Source organism: Girardinichthys multiradiatus, chromosome 24, assembly GCF_021462225.1.
Source record: "Girardinichthys multiradiatus isolate DD_20200921_A chromosome 24, DD_fGirMul_XY1, whole genome shotgun sequence".
Lineage (NCBI taxonomy): Eukaryota > Metazoa > Chordata > Actinopteri > Cyprinodontiformes > Goodeidae > Girardinichthys > Girardinichthys multiradiatus.
The window spans coordinates 10976223-10994556 of NC_061816.1; the positions used below are offsets into that span (position 1 = coordinate 10976223).

At 40.5% G+C, this 18334-nt stretch overlaps 1 protein-coding gene across 7 annotated transcripts in view; it reads right to left on the reverse strand.

The window, feature by feature from the left end:
* Window positions 1-222: 222 nt before the first annotated feature.
* LOC124861334 (mitogen-activated protein kinase kinase kinase kinase 4-like) overlaps window positions 223-18334 on the reverse strand; it is a 47030-nt gene continuing 28918 nt past the window's right edge. For 3 of the 7 annotated variants that reach the window (XM_047354951.1, XM_047354946.1, XM_047354950.1), the window contains 15 exons: window positions 17056-17147; window positions 14592-14716; window positions 14356-14450; window positions 10952-11130; window positions 10099-10207; window positions 9060-9347; window positions 6945-7059; window positions 6305-6475; window positions 6081-6224; window positions 4192-4326; window positions 3983-4083; window positions 3520-3669; window positions 3282-3441; window positions 3058-3197; window positions 223-2241 (listed from right to left, as the gene is read on the reverse strand). In XM_047354951.1, coding sequence (XP_047210907.1) covers window positions 2158-2241; window positions 3058-3197; window positions 3282-3441; window positions 3520-3669; window positions 3983-4083; window positions 4192-4326; window positions 6081-6224; window positions 6305-6475; window positions 6945-7059; window positions 9060-9347; window positions 10099-10207; window positions 10952-11130; window positions 14356-14450; window positions 14592-14716; window positions 17056-17147 — 2088 coding nt within the window. In that variant the 3' untranslated portion in view covers window positions 223-2157. Of the gene's footprint in view, window positions 2242-3057; window positions 3198-3281; window positions 3442-3519; window positions 3670-3982; window positions 4084-4191; window positions 4327-6080; window positions 6225-6304; window positions 6476-6944; window positions 7060-9059; window positions 9348-10098; window positions 10208-10951; window positions 11131-13394; window positions 13404-14355; window positions 14451-14579; window positions 14717-17055; window positions 17148-18334 lie in introns of all 7 variants that reach the window. The other 4 variants (XM_047354945.1, XM_047354949.1, XM_047354948.1 and 1 more) reach the window with 3 other exon arrangements.

Here is an 18334-nt window from a genome sequence, read left to right on the forward strand (position 1 = left end):
AAAGAAAATGTCTATTTCTGCAAATGTCACATTTAAGAGTTTAAGTTTCACCGTATTCTCTACAGTTTATATCCATTTTGTTTTACACTTTTCACTTGTCTTAAACAAGCTACAGATGAACCAAGTGTTGTGGTTTGCACCTTCAAAAGCAACATAGATGTTTACATTTATCTGTTACAGAAATATAGATGTGATGTTTTATGATAAAGAATGACGCAGCTCTGTAAATCACTTCTGATTTTATTCAGTGGAGGAAAAACAAAAAGTAAAACAGTAATCCCCATAGCACACACACAGAGAGGACATAAATTAGAGGCACGGCAGAGTGACGTTTGAGGGGAAACGCGTCACCTGGATAATGGAGAACGTCTTCTGCCGCACAGCCAGCAGACTACTGTGCACTGCCAAGGATGCAGAGGAATCAAGTGAAATGACACTGTGGACTTATTGAGTAAAAGTTGATTATCCCTGCACAAAAATTGTCTAAATGATAATACAAAAACGGAGGGTAACAAAATACAAAACTACCCTAAAAAGAAACCATAAATATTCATATTGACGCACACTGGCGTTAAAAAAAACTGCTTCTGTAAACATTTCGAACGTAAAGTGTGCATTACAAGTTAAAAACCACTGCAGTCGCACACTTATCTGAAGAGAGAGAAATTGGCAAAAACAGACTAAAATCTAAGTAAAAAATGATCTGAAGTGGTTCTGTAACACTGCTTTGAGAACGAATTATTTTATCGGCCCAAGACTACAAAAGAAAGCACCTAAATTTGATCCTGTAGCCCTCAGACGCACCTGAAGGCACCACCTGACAGCAAAGAGAGGAAGGTTCTGTTGAGCACAGCTGCAGGAAAGGACTGCACCCAACTTTGGAAAACAAAGTGACTTAGGGGGCTTCAGATATGAAAAATAAAACATTCTTTTGCGTTTGATGCCTTTATCTGGACATGATTACGTAAAAACCAATAACCCAGCGTCATTAAAAACAGATCAGAGATTAGGGTGACATGGCTGGCTTAGAGTGAAGCGTTCAAGCAGTACACAACATCCAAATGTCATCAGGGGTTTGGCTCAAATTTAAATCGATGGGGAACCCTCCTAAGACAACCATCAAGCTACAGATGAAGCCAAAAACAGGTGAAATTCCCCGATTGTGCAGAGACACGAGCCGATTCTTGTTCCCTTTTTTCAGCCTCTTTTCCTGCATGCTAATTCACAGTTTAACCCTAGCCCTGCTTGGAACAAATATTAAAGAAAAAACAAAAACAAAACAGATGAATCTCACATTTCTGGATGTGTTTTTATATTTCCAGTAGAAAAACAGAATCTGACGACAACCGAGTCAAACCAAACACTTTATGAGAAAGTTAGAGCCCTAAAAATATAACAGATTGAGGATAAATAGTGTGGATTTACCTTTACAGCTCATTTGATGTGTCCTGCTTTGTTGCTGTTTATCTATATGCAGCAAGTCACATACAAAATATACAGTGTATTTAAAAAAAAAACTGGGTCTAATTTGGCGTCATCAACAGGAGTACTGTCCAACATAACTTACAGCACGATGAGGCAAACTGGTAGAAGTGACTGGAAAACCTGCGCAAGTCTGTAGTTAGTTAGTTAGTATGTACAAGCTGCTCCAGTACCCTGTTTAACAGATGAATTGAGTAGGTCCCTAAAGGTGTCTTCGCTTTAAGGCGAAAGAAGTGAAGACGCAGGTTCGAAGGTCAAGCACCGATCAGAGAGGGAAAACAGTTCAAAAACATGCTTGACAGGGAGATCTTTTAGCTTGAACAACAGCTACACGCAAATTCTGGCACATCAAGTTTTGTTTTTCAATACAGCAGAAGCTGCGTACAGCCTTTCGTCGACCCTTCAGACAAAACACGCTTTGTTAATTACATATAAGACACAAAAATGAACTATTACCACGTCCCCTCAGTGGAGATGGAGGCAAGGGGAGGGCAGGGAGGTGGCTACAGACCTAAGGATGACAAACCTAACAAGCCTCCGTCCATCCCTGCTTTATTTTCATGATTACAGTCCAGACAGAGCATGTGAGAGGAAGCTGAGGCGCTCCTCTGGGTCATTTTCAGGACCGTTCGTCATCGGTTACGGTCGTCTTCAGTTGGTCGCTGCTCTCATTGGCTACCAGCTCATAAGGGAGGAGCGTCCCAGGGTCATAAAATACACCTGGCTGGCACCGCCTTGACGCACGGAGGCGAAAAAGACCTAAAAACAAAAAAGTCAGAAGAAATTTAGGGTTAAGGTGGAAAATTATTGCTTTTTATCTACAGAATTACATCCACATTTATTTAATGTATTAGTTATATTCATTTCCTGCTGCCTCACATAAAAAATCTAAAACAACAACCATTCCTATTTAACCCTTAAAAGCCTGATATAAAAGACATAATTCATATTTATTGGATGCTTTCAACCCAACAGAATCAATAACCTGGTTATTAACCCACATGAATTTATAGAGACTGTGTGTTACATTCATTTAGCTACATGTTTACTTCATAAATGTCTCCATCTTGGATTATTGAATGAAAGTGGCACTTGCCATCTGCACTTGCCTCAACCAGGGGACAGAAGTTTATTTGATTTTTCCAGAGTTAAGATGTTACAGCTGTCTTTGTTATTAGGCTTTTGAGGCCATTCATGTCTGAAGCATAAGATATTTTGATATTTCTCTTTAAAAGATTGTTGGATCATTTCTGATTCAGTCTGATTGTTTTACAGGTTATAAAAGGTTTTCCTTTTTTAAATGAAGCAATGTTGAAACTGCCCTCTAAAAATGTGAATGAGCTGTATATCTATCAGGAATAACAAAGAATGCAAAACAGAGCTCATCACAAATCCCCTCTTAAATAAAACGTTGGTGTGCTGCATCAGCTCAGTTAAAACTAGTATTCTTCCTAAGTTTTTAAACTCAAATACATTTTTGTTACAGTAGATCTTATACTTAGAAATCCAAACTAAAGTAGTGGTCACAAGAGAGAAGTCCTACTACTTCAGTCCAGGACATTCGGGTCGCCTTACCTTGTCATTCCTCTCACAAAGAAACTTAAGTCTCTGGGCTCTTTTGTGCATGAAGACGCCGTCCAGGTGTCCAGTCTCCACGGAGCGTATCTCGATGGCCTTCTCACCCCAGCCCATTATCTGGTTTGACCTAATGTAGGCTGCAGCAGAGAAAGGTGCACGTTATCATCTCTGCATGAGCTGGTAAATTATTTAGGAGTTTCTGATCAGAAATGTTAGCTCACCCACTGATGTCGGCATTTCTCCCCACTGCAGCACCACATCCTTGGTTATACGTCCATAAGTGTTCACATAGACTCCCTCATCCTCGTAGCACACCAGCAGCTCAATCCCGTCTGTATTGGGGAGGATGATGATGGCGTGGCACTGAATGTTGGTCTGGATCTGAAGACAAAAGAGCGGTCAGATGGTGAAGAGCAGAAAACAACGCTGTGCGTTTGCACGCCAAGCTTGAGCACTTACATGTGTGGGCAGGTAGATGTCGTAGACGGCGCCGGAATCCACGTCGACGGCGTGGAAGCCTGAGCAGGAGCCGTAGATGACCTTCAACCTCTGACCTTCCTCCACAGTCAAGTCAACCAGCAGAGGCTTGTGCACGAGGTCACCAAAAGACTAGGACCGACCACAGATATGTTAGAACATAAAGAGAACGCGTGGTGCGCTGGAAAAGTATTCATACCTTTTGAACTTGTCACATTTTGTCACGTTACAAAAACAAACGTCGGTCTGTTTTACTGGGATTCAATGTGAAACACCAACGCACGTTTATCGTTATCGAGGTGAACTGCTCAATATATCATGATATTGATTTTAGGCCATGTCGCCCAGTCCTAGGTTGTAATGTGACAAAATGTGAAGACGTTTGTGAAGAAAGCCACTATAGCTTAGAAGGTGAATCTCTCACCAATAATGTCATGTTCCTTACTTTGAATGCCATGAATTTATGGTAGGGTTTGGGTGCCCAGGCGTAGACCTCCACTGCATTCTTCAGGGCCAGTACCAGGAATTTAATCCTCTCATACTTCACTGCAATGTTCAGAGAAAGAGGACCATTTTATTTAATCATCTAATTTAGGACTAATGATTTTTTTGTACGTAACTGAGCTCCAAGAATGCAAAAACGACAAAACGTACCGACTTTGTAGTGAACGCAGCCCTCAAGGTCGCCCACATTCACCCAGCCCTGCTTCTTCTCCACCTCAGGGTCGTTGTGCAGAATCTTGTTTCTGAGCCACGACAGGTAGTACACTCTGAGCTTGTTCTTTTTACCTGCAGAACCCAGAGCAGAACAATTAATCCAGTGGGGGATCTAGAACATTTTACATGTGGGGGCAAAGGAGGTGCAAAAGGTCTAGGCAGGGTGGCAATGCAGTTTTCACTGCGTTTCTGTGTCGTAGGATTTGCTTTTATTATAACTTGACTACATCTATAAAGCCTCAACTATCTAACTTCATAACACACAGGTAGACTTGTGGAGATTTGTTCATTGAAACATCAAATTTATCTGCACTGGATTTTATACCCAGAATAAATCCATACCAGATGGTCCATCTACATAGACTGGACTCCCTGACTCTGTGCCTTCCTCTTCTCCTTCATCAGTTTCCTCCTCACTGTCTTCTTTCTCTCTCTCTGACTCTGAAATCTTCTCATCTTCACCGCCAACATAATGTTCCTCATCTTCACTCATTTCTTCACCTATTGTACTTTCAGTGTCCTCCTTCACCTGTGACCCTTCTGGTCTCTATCTTTCATCCTTCCACAAATCTCAGTCTCTTCTTCCTTCTCACTTTTTTTGCCAAAGAAACTGGAAATGTCTCCACTTTTAAATTTCCTTTTGATTGTGATGTGCAATGTGCAAGCATCAAGATTTGGAAAAAGTCGCCCACTTATTACCACAAGAAGTGAGTAACAACATGAAACCAGAAATGATCACATTCACACAGGTCACACAAGCAGTTACATTTAGAAATCTTACAATCACGGCAGCCAATTTATTACTTTCCCAATCTGACCGAAAGGATGTAGCGTGGTTTAATTGAGCCTCATTGTCGTAATATTGATTGTATAGAGCGATCAGTGAAACTGCAGTCCCTAAAAAAAGCTAAACGTCTCATTAACTGTTATTGTGCTTATTGTAGGCTAAATTAACAAGGGAAACATGCAAACCCTCTTAAAAATCAAACGCCAGTGAGTCATCGAGGCTTTCCTCTCCACTGTCGCTACATGCATGCTCAGTATGAGGGATTGCTGCAAAGTCAACGCCAGTGACTGTCCACTGTCTCTACATGCTCATCCAGGAGGAGTGAATGCTGCAAGTCACTGACTGGATGCAATCTGCTGGGTTTCTTTAGACAGAAAAACTTTTTAACCAATTTCAATAATAAACTGAATCTGACAGCACTGTTTGATAGCTACAATTAACTGGAACGTATGGACCTGACTTGAAATCTGTATGATTTGATTGAATTGACTTTGTAATGTGCCTTGAGACGACATGTGTTGTGAATTGGTGCTACATAAATAAAACTGAACTGAATTAAATTGAATTTACAGTTATGCGTTAAAACACCACCCGGAAAAACTGACCAACTGCAGAAACTTGGAAAGCTCAGTTGCTGCACTCTGCCTGGCTGCAGACAGACTGCCTTGTTAATGTACCTGAGACACACGCACGTGGTGTGTTTGATGCAGGGCTGTAACTAAGATTTTCAGGGACCTCAGATTATTGCTACAACGACATACCTTTTGGTAAATTAATGTTTTATCTGAAGACTGTAAGGGACTTTTGGACAAACAGGCGATTAATAATTACAAGTATTTTAAGGACATAACAGTAGGGGGGCAGCTGGAGGGGCAAGGCTCTACAGCAGGGGGGCAGATGCCCCACTTTGCCCCCCTGTAGATCTGCCCCTGCATTAAACCGGCTTTACACAAACCAGCAAGTATAGAGGTTCTGAAATTCGAGAACATTGACCCATCAAAGATTCTTCTGAACATTCAAAGGCTTTAGTGGTCGGCACCTGATATGGTGACCAGGACATTGAGTCCCTCCAGGACATCCATCTGTTGGATGCGGCGCCGGTTAATCAGGGGGTACACTTTGCCCTGACCGCTTCGGTCCAGTAACATCAGCCCACTCTCTGTCCCCACCAGCAGATTCACTCCTGAAACAGTTGCAGAAAAGCAAATCAACCAGCCTGTCTGGAGAAAAGTCAACCAGGTCCCGTTTTTGGCGAACACCTACCCCACAGTGCTGCACACAGGATCTCAGAGTTGAACCTCTTCTTGTACTTGCGGATCTCTGGCGTGTCGCTGGGAGGGCGCGTGTTGACGGGGTTGACGTTGACCACCGATCCTTTACGGGACGGGTCAGACCTCAGCGGGTCCGCGAGCCGTCCTTCTTGCCCAAATCCAGCTGGAGGTGGAGGACAGAAGCGATTTTGATTGGACGTTGTTTAAAAAACAACACTCTCCTACCAATATGATCTACCCAGACATGCTTCCTGTGATTAGGGGTCACATCCACAACACCACCAGATGTCTAGTAAAGAGGCCCTGGCATTTTAAAAACTAGGCCCACAGCATCACAGATCCTCCACTGTACATAACAGGATGGAGGTACCTTTAGCAAATATTCAACCTTTCACTCTGCATGGGGGCAAGATGAATGCAAAGTCATTGGCCAGCCTTGTAAAAAGTGGAAGAAACTCTAAACAGTTGAAAGAAGTATAAATAAATTTGCTTCAGTTGCATTTATGTGTTTGTTAGGGGTACCAACAATTTCTAATCTTTAGTTGGCATTTTTTTCTCCTTGAATGTGTGATAAAAGTGTGTGTTTTGCTTTTTTACAATCTTTTGTTAACTGGACCACATGGCAGCCTTACCCATGTTAAGGGAGCTGCCGCTGGATGGAGAGATCTGAAGAAGACGAGGGTCAATGAAGGGCGTGAACGACGAAGATGACTTGTGTTTGGACATGGAGTTGTTCTCTGACTGGGACTGGAAGGTATTTGACATGAAGAAGGCAACAATGTTTTTAAACAGTTAAACAAATGAGACGTACAGTTGGAACCAGACATTTACGAACAGTTTTTAAAGAGACGTAACCATTTTTTCAATCTTATTTGCTAAATGCCAGAATAATGAGGAAGGAAAGTCTTTAATTTTATTCAAATTCAGTAGTGTAGGTATATATTTTTCAGCTGGGATGGTGCTCTCAGACACACAAACGTCACCCTGTTATCACCAAATGTAACAGTGGTCCTTAGGATCACATGTGGCATTCCCCAAGGATCCATCTTAGGGCCCCTCCTATTCAATATCTACATGCTCCCTCAACTCAGATTATAATAAACAACTACAAAAGTTACAAATAGATTACAGACTTGTTGGCAGTGTATCAACCAGCCAGACCTCTCAGGTCTTCTGGCTCAAATCTACTCTGCATACCCAGAACCAGAACCGAACACGGAGAAGCAGCTTTTAGTTCTTAAGCTCCACTAATCAGGAATAAACTCCCAGTAAACCGTAAAGGCGCTGAAACCCTAAGCTGCTCTAAAACAAGATTAACAACGTATTTGTTTAGAGTGGCCTTTGACTGTGCCATCTAAACATTATTAGTTAAGTTTTCAGTCCAACTTTCCTTTCATTTTCTTATCAATCATTTTATCATTAATTTTTGTTTTAGTTTTATTACCTTTTGAATTATTAATTTTTATTCTCTTTAATTATTGAATTACCTTTATGCCACTGCAAAGTACTTTTCCTATTATGTCTCTTTTTTCCATGACATATATATAATATATGCTATATTGCTATATAAATGAACTTGCCTTGCCTTACCTGAGCATATCTGTAAACGTTAATCTGGCCTTTTATGTTATGTTTGAAGTAATGGTTTCTTCCTTGTCGAGTTTCAGCACGTCGTTGTACAGGACTAGTTTCATCATGGATAATGACTTAGCCCTAGCCAGCATCCTCACAAGGTCTTTTGCTTTCGTTCTGTGGTTGATTTGCACATTTTACATAATACATGTTCACCTTAGGGACATAAGACCCATCTCCTACCTAAATGGTACAATAGCTGGACCTTCCAATTCTTTTTTGTTTTACTTTTAATAACCTAAACATACGAAAGTGGCTAAAATATTTAGCCATTTAGCAAATATGAATGTTTATGGTTAATCCTATCGGAGCTAAAACAAGAAAAGTCAGATGGTGAGTAAAAAAGGTTGTTTGTTTTTATACAGTAAATATCTGGTTTCGACCAAAGCTCCATCCATAAATTCTTACAAAAGTACATTTTAACCAAATATGTCACCTTAAGCTGAACTTTAATGACAAAAACGAGAACTAAAACATGTTTAAACAAATGGATCACATGCAGAGTGTTAGTTTTCAGAGACTGGAGAGAAGGAAAATCTTAAATGAAACAAACAACGACAAGAACTGAGCTGAAGAAAATGAAAGTCTATTCAGACACAGGCTGCTGTGATTTGTTAGAGGAAAATTGCATTTATGGTGATAAAAAAGTAAGTCATTTGCAGCATAGCTGCAATCTAATCCAACTCATATCATTGTTAATCCAAAGAAGATCCAGTTAAATTTCCTCCACGTTGTGACCGCATCTACCAGCAGGAGGCACCAATGTTAGCGGTGGATTGTAGAGCAGGAAAAAAGGAAAATGCAGGAGCTCAAGGAATAAAACCAGGTGTCAGCAAAGTCAGATGGCAGCAGTGAGCAAAGGTGAAGCCAGGAGGATGCAGGAGGGGTAAGAAAGGGCGCAGGGAGGCTCAAACCAACAGCCAAGGACTGCACAGTCAGAATATACAGGATTAGATATGTGCATGATACAGAGTTTAGCATCTGTAAATGATTTAGTTTCACACTATTAAACTGTCAAATACTCCAGCAGGAATAACCTCTGCACATCTAAGCCTGTATATTCCCAAACCGTCTGTTCCTTGCTTGTTTGCCTCTGTGGTGTGAAGGCAACATACCTCTATGGCAGTGAGCTCGTCCAGGGGAATCTGTGAGGATATTCCAGGACTGGCCTGGCTAGAAGATGAGTGGAAGGAGGAAGAGGAGGAGGAGGGAGACATGGAGATGGAGGAAAGGATGGCTGTGGAAGAGGAAGGGGAGTGATGGCTCTGCTGGATAAGGTCTGGTAGGTGGTGTATGCGGCCGGGAAAGCCGTTTTTCTCTGGGAGGCCGTGGCCAGGGCCAGAGCCGGGCGAGGAAGAGGAGGAAGATGAGAGACTGACCAACCGCTTTGTGTCAGCTGTGCTCTGGAAGCAAGAACAGGCACATTTGGGCTCGAGCAAGCAGGTGGAGAGGAACACGACCTGCATGTTTGAGGGCTTTGCAACGTTTTATCCAGATACATTACAGCGCCTCGCAAAATTGTTCACACCCCTTAAACTTTTTCACATCGTCACGTTACAGCAACAAATCTCAATGTGCTCAACGTGCGAGTATAAATACAGCTGTTCTGGGAAGGCCTAAAAAAAAAAACCTCACGATAATCCTCACACTAAAACATAGTGGTGGCAGCATCATACTAAGGGACTGCTTTTCTTAGGCAGGGACTGAAAAGCTAGTCCATGTTGACGGGCATTTTAAGCATTATCATATTAATGTCTTAGAATGGCCTAATCTAAGTCCAGATATAAAACCAATTGAGAATATATGGCAAGACCTAAAATAATCCAGTTCACAGATGCTGTCCTGACTGAGCGTAGTTCAGTAGTTTGTGACAAAATGTGAAAAAGATCAAGGGGTGTGATTACTTTTGCAAATCATTGTATAATCCAGACATTTATCTTTGAAGAGCAGCACCACTGGCTATAAATGCAAGCTACATATTGAATTAAAGACCATTTACTATTGAATTAAAGACCATTTACTAGATCTATGAAGGTGAAACGTCACACAACACATGACACAATAAACATGCAGCAAAACAAGACAAACGAGACAATGAGTGGATAAACAACACTGACCCTAGACCGAGAAAATCAAAACTGTTGAGATTTATACCTGTCTGATGACCAATGTGCCATCTTTGGAGGGTGTGGTGGCTTGTTCGCTCTCCAGGTCCTCCACCAGCATGGTTTTAGCAGAATCTGTTTCTCCATTGCTCAGCCTCCTGCAGGATTCAGAAGATGCCTTTATGTCCCATAACGATGAAGCTCATTTTAGGTTAACCATGGTCAAATATACAGACTTTCCCCAGACTCAGCTTTCCAGTCCTCAGTTCTTTGTGTTCATTTATTACATATATAAAATACAAAAATGTACTTGTAATTTATGACTGATACTTGCATATGGAACCTGGAGAAAACAGATAAGGACACAGGGAATGAAGGAAGGACGGTAGGAAAAAAGAAATTAAGTAAAAAAATGGAGGGCAATTAGGAAGAGGAGGAATCAAGAAATGACACAAAGGACACATTGAAGCAAGCGACAAATGAAGGACACGAGGGATTTAGGGCACAAGGAAAGAAAGAAGGAAGTAAAGGCAAGACAGACAGGGAAGGAAGGAAGAAAGGAGAGAAAAATGACTAAGGATACAAGGGTAAAGGTAGAGAAGCAAGGAAGGAAAGGCACCAGATGGGAAAGAAGTAAGGAAGTGATTGAGAGGAGGTGGGAGGAATGATGACAAGACAGAAGCAAGAAAGACACAATGAGAGGAGGGAGGGAAGAAAGCAAGGACATAAGGGCTTAAAGAAGCGAGACCGTAACTAGGAAGGAAGGACAACGGGATATTAAGTAAAAAAAGGAAATAAAAATGTATAAAATATATTTTTTCTATGTTTATCCAGATCTGTAAAATACGGACATTAAATTCCAGACTGCACAGGAACCATGGCTAACATTTCCTTTTAGTTACCCTGCTCTGGAGTCTTCAGCCCCTGAGGTAGATTCCTCTCCTGCCTCCTGGTCCACCTCCTCCTCGTCCTCTTCGTCAGTGGTGCCAGATTCATCGCTCGATGAGGAGTAGTCAGTCACCTTGTGAGGAGGCCGCACGTCATCTACTGCACGCAGCTCCTTGGCCAGAGCCGTCAGGTCCTACAAGGAAAAGAACAGAAATCTCCTTTATTGCCCCACAGTGAGGAAATTCAGGTGTGTCAGCAGCAGTAAAAGGTAAATGAAGGCAAACAGGTACTCACTAACGTAAAAAAATGTATTCAAAAAATCAAAAAATAAGAGTAGACTGTAAAGAAAATGAAAAAAAAAAAACAACATAAGAAAACAAAATACTGTAATTATTGAAATGATTTGAAAATTCAAAAAACGTGCATTTGTAATTTTGCGTGAGAAAACAAGAGACTACATGGAGACTACATAAATGGAAAAACTGTAAATATCAGCAGGGATGTAAACACTGAATGAGTTTGTTGGGAACAGTGATGTTATAAAGTTTAACAGCTTCTGGGAGGAAGGATCTGTGATCCTTTGTGCACCTAGGATGCAGCAGTCTGTCACCGAAGGAGCTCTCCAATTCTGCAACACCTTCATGCATGGAGTGGGTGACACTGTCCAACAGGGATGTTTTTGCTAGAGTCCTTCTGTCTCCCTCCACCTGTACTGTGTTGAAGGGGCATCGTAGGACACAGCTGGCCTATAAAACTGCTTCCTCTCAGCTGTAGATAAGCTGCTGCTCCAACATACTACACCATAGAAGATGGCTGATGCTACCACAGAGTCAAAAAAGGTCTTCAGGAGCACCCCCTGCACTTAAAAAGATCTCAGTCTCCTTCGCAGGTAGAGTCTGCTCTGACCCGTTTGTATAAGGAGCATCAGTGTTGTGACTTCAGTTTATTGTTCAGGTGAACAAGAGTCTAATATTTCAACGTCACTTTCCTGGATGTTCCGGAGAAATCCAATAGTTCTTTCATTTTTTATCGCCTCTAATCTGAATAGCATGAGCACATGTGATGCAACCTTTAAACCTTAAAGAAAGTTAATACCAAACCGCCCTAAATACAGAAACTCGAGAGCCTTGAAGCAACCTGTCCTCACTTTACATAAGCTGGCAGTGATCTAATCAGATCAATTTGTTCCATTTCTAGACTCAAACAGGTTGTTCATAGAGAAACTCTCCTTTGGGCTCATTATAAATGTCAGTTTGAAAACATGTTTCATTTCACCTAATCTTAGCTGTAGGATGCAATGAGACATATTCTCTGGAGCATATAATCAGATTAACAAACCCCTTTCATTCTCTCCATGCTGCCTTCTTGTTTCCACCTAATGATGCTGCATTTTAAGGTCAATGACAAACAGGAAAAGAGGGGGGGGGGGGGACACACACACACGCTTCCCCGACATGCTTGACAAAACAAATAGGCTGCAGTCTGATCCGACAACATAGCCAGGTGAGATTAGGAGCCACTCTGACGAGCAGAGAAACAGCAGGAGCGTGTTTGCATTCAAATGTGGTTCCATTCAAAGCCAGGCTCAGGATGCTGTGGCAGAGGGTTCATCCACTTTGTGTCTTTTGTTAATGGAGAGCAGTGAATAGGAGGAAGTGGCAAGCATGAGAAAATATGTTGCACAGTCATCACATTTATTCATATAGTGCAGTGAGTGGGCTAAAGGTGCCATCATACAGGGTTCCTACACATTGCTCATGGAAAAATGTGTCAAACGTTCCAGAGTTCCCCGATCTAGTCATCCATTTTAACATTTAAAATACTAAAGTCCACCATGAAATATGGTGGATATTTCTACAGAGGACAGGACCTGAAAAACAGAGACTGGAAGGAAATGAGAAAAAAGCAGGGAAGCAAGGAAGGAAGGAAAGATGTAAGACACAAAGAAATGAAAGAAGGACGGAAAGACAAGATGGTAACAAAGAAAAGACAAAGTTTGGGAAAGAAGGTAAGAAACCCAAGGAAGGAAGGGAAGTAGGTAGGACACAATAAAGGAATGATTTAAGAAGGTGAGAAAAGGAAGAAAACAAGGAGAACAGAAGGAAGTAAAGATGCAATGTAGGAAGAAAGGCTGAAGTAAGAAAAGAAGGAAGTTCACTAGGGAAGAAATAAAGACAAGGAAACAGGACAGAAGAAAGGAGGTCAGAAAGGAAGGAAGAACAATTAAAGCAGGAAAGAAATGTCAGGCAAAGAAGGACATGAAGGAAAAGTAGGACAAAATTTAAACAAATTGGACAGGGAATAATGTCTGGAAATACAAATATTTTTCTAAACTTACTTAAATTTTTTTATCCAGACCTGGAAAACACTGATATCAAATTCCAGACTTGTCTGAAGTGCGTAGGAACCCCAAGCATAACAAGGATGTGATGGTGCAAATGCGTGAAAGAGGCTTACCATGTCACCCTTGGTTGGAAAATTAAGAGTGGCAGAAAACAAAGGAAGGGCGAGAGAAAAATGTGTTCACCGTCCCATCAGCAATCAGGGTTTCACTACAGGGATACATTTCTGGACATTTGAGCACTAATGATTTAATTTCATTATCTGTATGCTCCAAAAACACAGAGTGTGAATTTGCTCCCAAACGTTTTTTTGGCATCTGGACAAGTGTCGATTACCAATATTCCACGATTGATAACATTTAGACATGTAAAATCTGCACTGGATTCAGGGTTTTCCCTGTCAATATTCCATACTTTTTCATACTTGGATTTTACAGGACATTTGGGAACAGAAGAATAAATTTACTCCAGTTTTAGGTTTTCTGTTCTTATCTAGAGCTAAAAAAATATAAAAACTAATGCAATCCTTTTCCAGACTGTGTAGCAACCATCTGAATTAATTTACATGTTGTGATCAAACTATCCAGACCCATTTTAAGATCCACAGGTTTAAAACCCATTTGAATTAAGCGACATTATCTAAACATACAGTACAGACCAAACGTTTGGACACACCTTCTCACTCAAAGAGTTTTCTTTATTTTCATGACTATGAATATTGTAGCAAAAGGTGGCTACTTTGAAGAACCTAGAATATAAGACATATTTTCAGTTGTTTCACACTTTTTTGTTCAGTATATAATTCCACACGTGTTAATTCATAGTTTTGATGCCTTCAGTGTGAAGCTACAATATTCATAGTCATGAAAATAAAGAAAACTCTTTGAATGAGAAGGTGTGTCCAAACGTTTGGTCTGTACTGTAAATCAGCAAAAACTACTTTCATTTTCATTTTTTTTTTTTCTTTAAAATAACAGAATAAGATATAAAGTCAGCATATTAGGACATTTTATTTAATTTTGAAATTTTGACTTTTCAAGACTGGGTAGCTACCCTGACAGCAGCACCGAACTTACAGCAGGTCGAGTCGGCCTGGAGGAGTTCTTTTCTTCTTGTTTTTTTGGGATGTTTTCTGGACGCTGGAGAGGCGATCCTTCAGATTTAGAGGAAGCTTTGTGGAAACGGAGAGAAACAGTATTCTTAATTAAGCAAAAAAAAAAATAGAGATGTAGTATTTTTCTAAAGTAGTGATATTAGAGTAAACAGTCTGTTAGTGAAGTATGTGAAATGTGTACAGTACCAGGTGACTCACAACGTGGCCTGAAGCGGTCACCCGGACCGGCCTGGGAGCTGGCATTGGACCCAGAGGAGCTGCCGCTGCCTGGCCGAGACTGCAGCTTCTCCACTCTGTCCCACAGGGGGCGCTGCTCCACATTGCTGTGATAGACAAATTCATTGACACAAACTCAAACGAAATACCTCCTCCTACACTGATGCATAACTATGGGGTAAGAACGCTGTCAAAAACAATGTGTATGTAAAGACAAAATGTGTGCATATTAGTCGATAGTTGTGCATAAGTAAAATCCAAAAGAGGTATTGTATATTTTCTCTATAAGAATACAGAATAAAATGTGACAGCTTCAAGAAATTACAAACACAAAGTTCAAGTTTACAGTTGTGGTTTATTCTTTATGAATACAATATGCTATAATAGTTTGTGAATACGATTTATTTTCTATGAGAATACGAATTTACATCATCCATCATCTTGGCCCTAGTGCTGCTGCTTCCTCTTCTTCTTCTGCTGGCGGTTCGCAACAAATTCAGAGGTGCATACCGCCACCTACTGTACATCATTGTATAACTCCACCCACTATATTCTATGTTTTAGTTTTGTATTTCATAAAAATAAGAACAATGCTTTATTTATAATACTCTTGATTTCCTCCCTATCTCCCCTCTGTTCCTAATATTCCTTTTAGACTGAATTATCTCCCATTCTGGCACTACGTCTACTGGCGGTGAGGAGCGTGGCAGCGCATGCGCAACGTGAATCGACTAACTCTGTGCTCCACTAACCAGCCTGAGATCACGTGACACCAAGTCGCTGATGTAAATTCGTATTCTCAAAGAAAAGAAATCGTATTCACAAACTGTTATAGCATATTGTATTCATAAAGAATAAACCACAACTGTAAACTTGAACTTTGTCTTTGTAATTTCTTGAAGCTGTAACATTTTATTTTGTATTCTTATAGAGGAAATATACAATACCTCTTTTGGATTTTACTTATGCACAACTATTGACTAATATGCACACACCGTCTTTACATACACATTGTTTGTGACAGCGTTCTTACCCCATACAAAACAAGTAAAACAAACTTTGCTATTCAACAGAGCATCAGGTTTCACATTTATGATGTTTGAGAAATCCAGAAAATGAAGTGAGGTATGATGACATACCATGACAACTGACTGTTATTTAAGAGCCACCCTCTGGTTATTTAGAAGGCTTAGAAAGGAAATCACTCACAGTGCCTTGCAAAAATATTACCATCCCCTGAACCTCTTCACATTTCATCATAATACACCCAGAAACTTCAACTTATTTTTAGATTTTAGGTCATAGACCAACACAAAACAGTGAATAATTGTGACATGCAGAGAAGGTTGCACATGGTTTACAAACTATTTTACAAATGACATGTTTTAATCATTCTTTAAGTAGCTGTAGCTCAATCAGACCTGGCACTAAACAGCAATTTTTAAGTCTTGCCACAGATTCTCAATTGTATTTAGGTCTGGACTGACTAGGCCATTCTCACAAGAACATGTAAATACTTTTAAGTACCACTGTGGTAACAAGCATTTAAAGAGTAGAATAGGACTGGGACAAGAGAAATAACAGGGAAAGACATCCATTCGTTATGTTTTGTTCAAACTCAGAGGTTGTAATTTTCAATCAAGGCTGCAATAAAAAAAGTGAAGTTCCTCTGAGTTGAAAATCAAACAGGCAAAGTAGGAGGTTCCCCAAAAACCCTGACCTCAAATCCAATATGGCTGCCACCCGTTTAAAATGTAGTGATAGGTGTGGTAATAAAACAGTTTTTTGCACTTCTGTCCAGTTTGTTTCTCCATTAAATCAGTCCCCATTCCAACTATTGAACAACATCTAATGCTGAATCTGTTGCTCAAGTGTTTGAATGTAAAAACATCTGAGGAATACATGGTTAGGGGTTTGCATTGCTAGCCTATTTCTTTTTATCTTTGAACTGGAAACACAGTCAAGCTGGCGGAATAGCACTAGCTCCTGGTTTATTGTTGTCTATTTGGCTCTATTGAAAACTACCTTTAAAAGCCCAACAGAAACCAAAGGTTTGTTCAGCAAATGGCATGTCTTAAGAGTCTGTATACTCCAGTTAATGAATATTCAATTACTAAATTAGAGAAATCAAGATTAATCACATGAATTGTTTCAGCCCTAAAACTCTGACCAGCTTCAGACATCCCCACAGCATGATGTTGCCACCACCATGTTTAACCGCTCCGGTTTGGTGTGTTCAGGTGTTAGTTTTCTATCACATACAGCATGTTTGTGATTGTAAAATGACCAAAATGTGGATTGAAAAAAAAAGAGGAAAATAAAAAAATTCTCCTAAAATGTAATTTTTAAAAACTGCCTAATACTTTTGCCTCAGAGTTTTAAATTAGTGTAATGTTTTAAAATAATAGCTCACGGCTGCATAATTTTAAAGTAATGCATTACAGACCTGCCTGCACTCCTCTGGTTGCTGGGCTGCGATGGCAGAGGGGACTCCCGGCGCGACAGCACAGGAGACCTGGATGTTGTCCTCACTGGCACCTGTCGGAGGAGGTCAAAGGTCCTCAGAAGGGTTTGTAATGAATATTTTATGTAAATCATACCATTTTGTTCTTTGATCTATTCTTTTAGTCAAGAATTAGAAAGGATTATTCATTACCCGTTAAGGCATCGAGCATTTGCCTTAACTGGTAATCACGTTTACATCCTTTTTTGTAAGGATTGTTTTAACTCAGCCACAGTGGAGGGTTTCAGAAGTCATTGACTGATTAAATTCACTCCGACAGTATCTTGATCCAAAACATGTCCTTCTTTCTCTGAGCTATTCAGAGGTGGACTTGCTGATGGGATTCAGATTATGGTCCTGCTGAATTACCCAACTGCTCTTCAGCTTCAGGTCAAACTGATGGCTGGACAGGATCCTTCAGTGAATTCAGCAGAAACTCTGCTAGACAGCAGAATTCATGGTACCTTCAATAACAGCAACGTAGCCACAAACCATCACATTACCGCCACCACGTTTGACTGTCTGAATGATGTTCTTTTCCTGAAAAACTGTTAGTTTTATGCCAGATGTAACAAGACACACCTTCCAAAAATGTCCATCTTTTTTCTCAGGTCTGAGATCATCGGGATGTTTTTTTGGCAAACAGACAAGCTTTTATGTTCTGATTTTGGCCCTCACGTGGAGGCAATTTTTGCCCAGTCACTGTTGAATCATAAACATTTAACCTTAACTGAGGAAGGTTAGGTCCACAGAGCTTCAAATGTTGGTTCTGGGTACTTTTTTGACATCCTGGATGCGATGTTCTTGAAATGCTGGAGTAAAATTGTTGTTAGGTGGCCGTTCCTGTAAAGGTTCTCCACTTTTCCATGTTTTCTCTGTGGATAAAGTCTCTCACTGTGGTTCACTGGAGTCCCAAAGTCTTAGGATTGGTTTTGTAACCCTTTCTAGACTGATCAATGACTTTGTTTCTCCTCTGTTCTTGAAGTTTCTTACACAGTGGCATGTGCTGCTTCTTGAGATGTTTTAGACAACTTCATGTCAGACAGGTTCTAGTTAAGTGATTTTTTTTAAATCCTACAGGTGTAAATATCTGTCTGCAGAAAGCTTTAACTTTAATGCAATTTGTGAGTTACCACTACTGTGACTAAAACAAACAAAAGAGACAGAATTAGTGAAGGGACTGACGTGAAAGGAGGTGGCTGACGGTAGGGAAGGCAGGAGT